This window comes from Lactuca saligna, chromosome 1, assembly GCF_052625555.1.
Source record: "Lactuca saligna cultivar CGN05327 chromosome 1, ASM5262555v1, whole genome shotgun sequence".
Taxonomy (NCBI): domain Eukaryota; kingdom Viridiplantae; phylum Streptophyta; class Magnoliopsida; order Asterales; family Asteraceae; genus Lactuca; species Lactuca saligna.
The window spans coordinates 54,168,933-54,177,780 of record NC_136417.1 but is presented as its reverse complement, the minus strand read 5'-3'; the positions used below and the strand labels follow the sequence as shown (position 1 = coordinate 54,177,780).

Below are 8,848 nucleotides of genomic sequence, written 5' to 3'. Positions count from 1 at the left end.
TGGGTTAAAAACGATATTCATATCCTTATTGGGTCTGGAGATAATATACATGTTTAGTGGGCCTTAGTGTCATTTTACATGTATATTGGGTTCAGGATAGACATTCATATTCCTTTTGAGCCTGGAAATAATAGACACGTATAGTGGGCCTTAGTGGTCTACTTACATGTTTATTGGGCATGAGAATGAGTTTTATATGTGTTCTTCCTTCTTTTCCGTCTAAATTTTCGATTAAGGATCTAGTGAGACTTGTCGGTTGGCACCTTTGAGTGTACAATCGTAGCCTGTAGTTATAACCAGAGTTTCCTGGAGGGAAAGCGGTAGTTTGTGTATAGATCTATACGGGGGTGACACCTCACACCTGAGTTGTTCGCTACAGTTAGACTAGGTCAGTCTAAGATGACAAAAACCTTATCCTATTCCGTCGGCGTCCCAAGGACGCAAAGACAGGCGAAATTGTCATTATTTAGTAGGGTTATAACGACTCACTTAGAGGAATTAACGTTATAAGATTTATGGGAAACCATCCTATGTTCTTTTTGGATAAAACAGGAAACCATCCTATGTTCTTTTTGGATAAAACGGGAAACCTTCTTTTTGATGAAACGGAAATCTATGCACACCGGTACTCAACCACGGGGGTTGAGATTCCAGCATCATCTAACGCAGACAACATCGGGTTGTCTAGAAATCATTCTCTTTCTATTTTTTTGTAAACATTAACACACATGCATTAATATAAGATCGAACAAAAATATTTCAAACCATTTTTATTAGAAAATATCGGATTTTAAATGCACTATGAAAACGATTCTAAACAAGTACAAAAACCATTTTTATTCAAAACTGCTTATGAACTCACCAAGTTTTTAGTTGATGCTTTTCAAAACAACTTGTATTCTCAGGAATTCCAGTAGCAGGTAATAAGCTCGACTATGAGGTTAAGTGGTGCAACTTCAAGAAATTTTACTTTCTTACTTTTGTGTAACTGATGAACAAATTCAATATGTAAACTATGTAAATGTGTATCTTCAATGTATGATGTTTGGTTGCTATGTTTCATTCATATTTAATTGTTATGATACTATACACGAAGTCGTCCGCCTCCGGACGTGTTTGCCATCTAGGTTTAGGGGTGTGACATTTGAGTATGGTTGTCTGTCTATCATGCACTTCTAGTCCATCATATTTAAGCATGGTCTGGTCCATCATACTTAAGCATGACCTGATTTGTTTGTTTTTGAGACACACACACACACACACATATATATATATATATATATATATATATCACACACACACACACACACACACACATATATATATATATATATATATATATATCAAGGTTGTAAAAAACGCTCGACGTTAGCTAGTCGAGGGACTGGGGTTAAGCGATTAATCGGCTAGGCGGAGATTAATCGGGGACCATTAATTGCTAATTTACTAAATTTTATAAAATTAAATATGAATAATATTATACCAAAGTTCATAAATACCACTAATATCATAATAAAATAGGTTACTATGATTAATACAACACTAATCATGCCTCAAATAGTTTCTATTGAGATAAAACTTCTTGAAAATGTTACAATTTCATCGTTTTATACTATTTCACTCATTATGTATGTACAGATTAATCGCTAGGCGCCCTCTAATCGGTCGAGTAGCGCCTAAGGATTAATCGGAACCTAATCGGGATTTTTACAACAGTGATATATATATATATATATACACACACACACACACACACACATACACATGTTTTTGATATGTATTTATTATATTTATATGTATTTTGTTATGTGTGTGTGTGTGTGTATATATATATATATATTTATATATATATATGTATGTATTTATTTAAAATGTATTTATTTAATAATATTAATAATAACAAATTTAGAAAATAATATATTTATTTGAGTTTTCATTAAATTAATAAAAATAAAAATAAAAATAATAAATATATGTTTTGCAGAAAAGTCTCAATATTTTATGTCAGTTGACGAAATAGTTCCAACAATTTGCGACAATTTACGAAATGATCACACCTTAATTTGTTACCGGCTGAATTGAAAAAATGATGAAAATGCAATATTTTATGGGTTTTTAGGGATTTTTTTTATAAAAATAGTTAATTTGGAACTATTTTGTAGATTTATCCAAAATATTAAAACTTTTTGGGAAATTTTACATGATGAAAATATAAATATGAAAGTTGGGTGATTTGTTGGAATAAATGGATCAGAACATATGATATGGGTAACGATAGATTTTATTATTGCTAATGTGACATCTCATAACTTAGTCATAACAAGATGAACACCACCATTTCTTCTTGTTGTATCTAGTTGTGTTGCTTCTTGTTGTGGTCATGACTAGATGAAATGTGATATTCTATTGGCTGCACAAATTCTCTCTCTATCTCGACTCTTAACGGGTGTTATAACACTATAAACACCACTCCCTCTTTTTGTTGCTTCTTGTTATAACTCCACTTCAAATTGTTACCATATGCTCTAAGTGGTTCTAAGTCAACATGTTAAAGTTGAAAATACAATGGTTGATGTAGTAAAATATGAAAGTTGGGTGGTAGGTTGGAATAAATTGATTAATAATGTTTAATATTAAAAATGACTAAAACATAGAATGCAATTTGTCCCTTATTATTATTTAATAACAATTTTTCCCCGTATTACAATATTATGTACGTAAAAAAACTTATATTATATATAAAAAACTTCTATGCAAACAATTTGTTTTTTATTACTGTTATAAAAAATTGATTGAAAACATTATGTTATCCGAGAGATTTAAAAAAATTAGATATTTAAAAAAGAAAGCACTTTTTTTCTTTTTTTTTTTTCTTTTTGTGTTTAGAACATCTGTAATATAATTTTTAGGAGATTATCGAGATAAATAAACCATAAATTAAAAAAAAAAAAAAAAAGCTTTAAAAATATTTTCTTCGCTTAAAAATTTTAATATAGATTTCCAACTCCATTAAACATAGTGTTTACTTCTTTCATCCTATATTTTTAGTAATATTTTATTTTATTAATGTTAAAATTTATATTTGTATTACCCAAAAATAAGTTTAGACAAAATTTAACAATTGTTAAATGCATGGAATGGACATTTTTGTCCTTACCCCTCATTTTTCTACTTTATTCATATTTTTTAATCACCTTTTCTTACCATTGAATCCGTAAACAATTTCATCCAACACTTCTATAAAAAAACCCCAACACCACTCGAAACTGTAAATAGATACAATTGAATTCATCCACCATTCCACCTCAATGCAATAGAATATGAATATGGCTCCCCAAAGAACAATCGTCGACCAAGTTTCCGGCTGGTTCACAGTCTATGACGACGGTTTTGTTGATCGGACATGGACAGGACCACCAGAATTCAAGTTCATGTCTGATCCAGTCCCGCCACACAACAACTTCATCCACGGCGTAGCAACCCATGACCTTTTCATCCATCCAGATTCCGATGATCTTCGCGTCAGAGTTTATCTCCCTGAGGTTCCCGACGACTCCAGAAAGCTGCCCATAATCCTCCACTTGCATGGTGGAGGGTTTTGCATCAGCCAAGCTGACTGGTTCATGTATTATAATACCTACACCCGACTCGTATGTGAAACTGGAGCCATCGTTGTTAGTACCTACCTCCATCTTGCCCCTGAGCATCGCCTCCCTTCCGCCATTGATGAAGCTTACTCCACCCTTGTCTGGCTCCAAGATTTGGCCAATAAAAAAGCACACCAACCATGGGTGTCGAGTAAAGGCGACTTCAACCGTGTTTTCCTCGTCGGAAACAGCACCGGTGGGAGCATAGTCCATCAGGTGGCTAAAAGGGTAGCCGGAGAAAACCTCCATCCACTGAGACTGGCCGGAGCGATTCTCATCCATCCAGGGTTTCTCAGATCGGTGAAAAGCAAGTCGGAGTTGGAAAAACCAGAGTCTCCGTTTTTTACTCGGGACATGTTGTATAAGTTTCTGCAGCTGGGGTTGCCGGAGGGCACCACCAGAGACCACCCGATAACATGTCCGATGGGAGAGGGAGAGGCGCTGCGTGGGTTGGATTTGCCGCCGTATCTGGTGTGTTTGGCGGAGGATGACTTGATGATAGAAACGGAGATGGAGTTTTATCAAGAGATGAAAGAAGCTGGGAAGAAGGTTGAGTTGTTGATGAGTAATGGAGTTGGACACAGTTTTTATCTCAATAAGATCGCCATTGACGTGGACCCAAAAACCTCTCAAGAGACTCATAAATTGATCCAAGGAATCTCCCATTTCATGCGAAACAACTAAGTAAATCTTGCTATGAGTGTAATTCCAACATATCTTTCAATTATGTCTTGTTAGTTTCAATCAATATATACATGCACACGTTCGTTTTTTTTTTTAAATGTTTTTTGGGATGTTGAAGTTAATCTTTATAGTGAAAATTATAACGTGGAATACCTTGATACCCGAAAACAAATTAACTTCATATCTCCGTAGTGAGTACTTAGTTAGAACTTAGAAGGGTTACATTAATATAAATTTTCAACATATTAAAGGTCAATTATTATTTTATGTTTTGTTTCTTTCTAACATGTTGTTAGTTCATTAATATAAAAATCACTTATGTAAAAGCTATTTGTAAGTTACAAAGCTTAATGTAAAAATCACTTATGTAAAAGCTATTTGTAAGGGAAATCAATTAAGTTTGTGTTTTTGAATTTCCATTTTGGATATAGTAGAGATAGTGGCTAGATTTTTTGCCTTTCTGTTATGTTTTTTTGTCATTGATTCCTCAAACAATTTCAAACAGTTGATACATCTTCTGAGTTTTCTTTTATATATAAGTGATTTGCGAACAGTGGTATTAGAACTAGGCTCGAAAGGAAGAACACAAATTGGGAATTAAATAGTATCCGGATAAAAGTCATGGGTCAAGGAAGTGTGAAACTGGAAGTGAAAGGAAAAGCACAAATTGTAAGGGACGTGTATTATATTTATATGTCGTAATTAACAAACAACTTGTTAAGTGCCAGACAACTAATTGACATTAATTTAGCCTAGATTTAGTCATGATGACACACCACCATCATCATCTCAATCTCGTCCCACACCACTGCTGATTCACCATCAACCACCGACACCATCGCCAATTCACCATCGTTATCTCGCACAAAAGGATATTTTTTGATTTTATTGTGACCACATGACTTACAATCCAGATTTAAGAGAAAGTATCGAGCGAGGGAAGGAAGGAAGGAGACGCTCATGTTTGTCCTTTGTGTGATCGATTACAAGAGAAAGGAGGAAGGACATGCAAACATACAACAAAAAAGGACCTCGGTTCTTCGTTTTTATACAACCTTTGTGTGATCGATTACAAGAGAAAGGAGGAAGGGCTAGAATTAATCATATTCGTTATTTTTGTGCTCTAGTAGTGGCGGAGCCAGGTTCAAAGTAAAGAGGTATCCCAAAAAAATTTCGGATGGCCTAATTTTTTTCCGATGTACTTTGGTTTCGGTTTTAAACCTAAACCTTAATCGAATCCTTAGATAACCTAAAGTCATGTTATATAAACATGAAGTTGAAGTATCTTTTGATACACTATATAAGTGAAGGGAAACACTATCCCGGGCTCTACATTGGATCCACCCATGTGCTCTAGTTCTTTTCATTTTAGAAAAAAAAGGATGATTGTAATCTTTCAAAAATGAAACATATTCTTTTAATAAAACAGTTAGAATTTAGTAGATTCTTTACTTTTCTCAACTTATTATATAATTATATTAAGACAAAACTGCAAAATTAGTCCATATGGTTTGCAAAAAACTATGAATAAGATCCATAAAGTTTTCAACTTGCATAGAAGGTCCAAAATCACGATTTTTTTTGTGAATTTCGTCATAAAATTAAGAATTTCTTGTGAATTTGGTCCATGGTACACTTGAAAGGTCAATTTTTCCCTTTTTATTTCCTATTTCCTTTTTTTTAAAAATTTAATTTAGAATTTAAATAATTAGAAAAAAAGGCAAAACTGCAAATTTGGTCCTTATGGTTTGCAAAAATCTTTGGATGAGATCCAAAAAGTTTCCAGCTTGCACAGAAAGTCCAAAATTAAGGGTTTTCTGGGTTTTTGGTCATAAACTTAAAAAATTCTTGTAATTTTGGTCCATGCAGCACTTGAATTGACTGTTTTGCCCTTTAAATTTCTTTTTTGTATTTTTTATATTTTATTTTATAAATATTAATGCAAAAAGGAATTAGGTTGGTTCACTGCATCTCTCTTTCTCTCTCTCTCTCTCCCCACCCCATCGGAGCCCTCCCCAATTCTCTTTCTTCTTCTTCTTCTTCTTCTTCTTCCTCTTCCTCATCTCTCTATCTCTCTCTCTCTCCCTATCTCTCTCTCTCTCTCTCTCTCTCTCTCTCTTTTTCTTTCTCTCTCTCTCTCTCTCTCTCTCTCTCTCTCTCTCTCTCTCTCTCTCTCTTTCTCTCTTAAAATAAAACGCCATGGTTGGACTTGTGTGCTTCTTTCTTGCTTGAAAATAAAAACAAATCCACATAAACCAAACACATACACATATATTCCAAATTACCAATCGTTTCTGTCTAAAAGCTCCTATTAAAAAACCCAAATATGTGGAAAAAAAGAGAGCTTGTGTTCCATCTGGGTTTTGTTTTGAGGTTGTGAAAAATTCCAACTAAACACAATCATCAACAACACCAAATTCCCCCAATTGATGAGTCGATGATGAGATGATGAACTGGTAACGTATGCGTCGATGATGAGATGATGAACTAGAATATGAGGAATGCACACTAATTCCCCCATCCCTTCTTCTTCTTCTTCTTCTTCTTCTTCTTTTTCTCACCTGCACGCGCCGTTATTGAGTTCCAGCTGTCAAAGTTTTCATTTGCTCCATTAGTGTCGTCATCATCATTACTACGTCTTTGAATCAGAACCCTAACCTTTGGTTCAACACAAACCTGTGTAAGGGATTCCATATATGTTGTTAATCATCGGACAACCACCATCAAAGAAATTAGGGCTCTTAAGAAGTAAGGGTTGATAAACAACATAAATTGAAGCATATTTCCACAAATAATCGAAGATCTGACATCTGGGTTCAATATACATAGTGAAAAACTGAAACACATACACACACACTCGAGAAAGAAAAAAATGGTGTAAACTCGATTGAAGAAAAATTAACTTGTGTGTGTTTTCTTTCTGATTTGCAGGTTGTGTTTATGATTGTGGTGGTCGACAGTGGGAATTGTGATGTGAAGAGTGTTTGCTTATCGTGAACTGTAACAATATGAGGTTGCAGTTCGTGTGTCCATGGAGAGAATATGGAGAGAAGATGATGGAACTGTGGGAAGAATCGATGGAGTAATTGGGTTTTTGGTCATGTGATGAGAGAGAGAGAGAGAGAGAGGTGGAGTGGGGTCTATCTTTTTTGTTTTTTTATTTTTATTTCATAAAGTATTCTAATAAATACGAAAAGAAAATATAAAATTGAAATTGAAAGGGTAAATCAGTAGTTTTAAATATTTTTGGACCAAAAACCCAGAAAAACCTTGATTTTGGACCTTCAGAGCAAGCTGAAAACTTTTTGGACCCCATCCAAAGATTTTTGCAAACCACAAGGACCAAATTTGTAGTTTTGTCAAAAAAAAAAAAAAGATTCCACTCTACCCTACCTCCCCCCCTCTCTCTCTCTCTGATCATTTCTCTTATTTGATTGTCTTCATCATCCTATTTTCTTCCAAACCAAATCACATACATACAAAAAATTAAAAAATAATACATAATTGACGATTCGATACCTGCAACTATCTCTAACACACACACACATAATTGATGATCGCTTACAACGCCTAAGAAATTAGGACTGAGCTAACTTTCGTCGCCGGAGAACATAACCCATAAACCTGATCTTTGCTTCTATCTCTCCTTACCGTTGAATCACCTAACCTGGAATCTACTATTTTGTTCCAAATGTGGAATCCACAAAACCCAAACACATTGCATCTTATTTCAAACCCAAACTCACCTCTGTTTCTCTGTTACATCTACATCGAATTTCTTCATCTTTTGATCTAATGTGAACATCTAATTTCTCCATACAAGTTCTATATAAAGATAAGACTTTCAATTAACCTGACCAAGTTTACCAGAAAAAGTGCTACATAGATAAAGTTTAATCAGACCTCCTGAAGGGGAAGGGGGTTTCATCAAAGGTGTGTTTATTAAACCGACAATGGAGTGGAGTACGGTGGACATGCGATATCCGATTGTTGGGTCCAATCATCGAGGTTTCGTAATTGCAGGTTTGTGTATCCATTGGTTCAAGAAAGAGAGGGGGAGTGAAGACGATGAGAAGTAACATACTTACCGATGATGAGGGACAACGAGAAATTTGGGCGGGGACCATTAGGGCTTTTTGACGGGAATGAAGACGATGAAGCCGACGTTTTTTTGATGAGTGAGAAAGAGCGAAAGAAATGCAGGGTGAGGTAGTGAGGTGGGTTGTTGTAATGTCGTGGGCCCATTTTTTTTTAAAATTAAAAAACAATTAGAATAAATAAAGAAAATATAAAAAAGAAATAATAAGAGTAAAATAGTCTTTTCAAATTTCTAAGGATCAAAATCAAAGGAAAATCTTGATTTTGGATCTTCCATGCAAGTTGAAAACTTTTTTTTGTTTTTTTGTTTTTTTTTGTTTTTTTTTTTTTCCTTTGCTTGCTGACACACTAGGTGCTACGTGCTGTGTCCTCAACAACCCACTGCCCACCGATCTACATATTGAACATCGACTCCCATT

The 8,848-nt window shown here is 34.5% G+C and overlaps 1 protein-coding gene across 1 annotated transcript; it reads left to right on the top strand.

The window, feature by feature from the left end:
• The first annotated feature begins 3,260 nt into the window (after positions 1-3,260).
• On the top strand, positions 3,261-4,544 carry LOC144998316 (putative carboxylesterase 17). The gene has a single exon (XM_078958119.1). The coding sequence runs from the start codon at positions 3,321-3,323 to the stop codon at positions 4,329-4,331; it is 1,011 nt and encodes a 336-aa protein (XP_078814245.1). The 5' UTR covers positions 3,261-3,320; the 3' UTR covers positions 4,332-4,544.
• Positions 4,545-8,848: the final 4,304 nt, after the last annotated feature.

Bases quoted from the DNA above. Each gene is read 5' to 3' on its own strand.
- LOC144998316 (XM_078958119.1), top strand. From the start codon at position 3,321: ATGAATATGGCTCCCCAAAGAACAATCGTCGACCAAGTTTCCGGCTGG.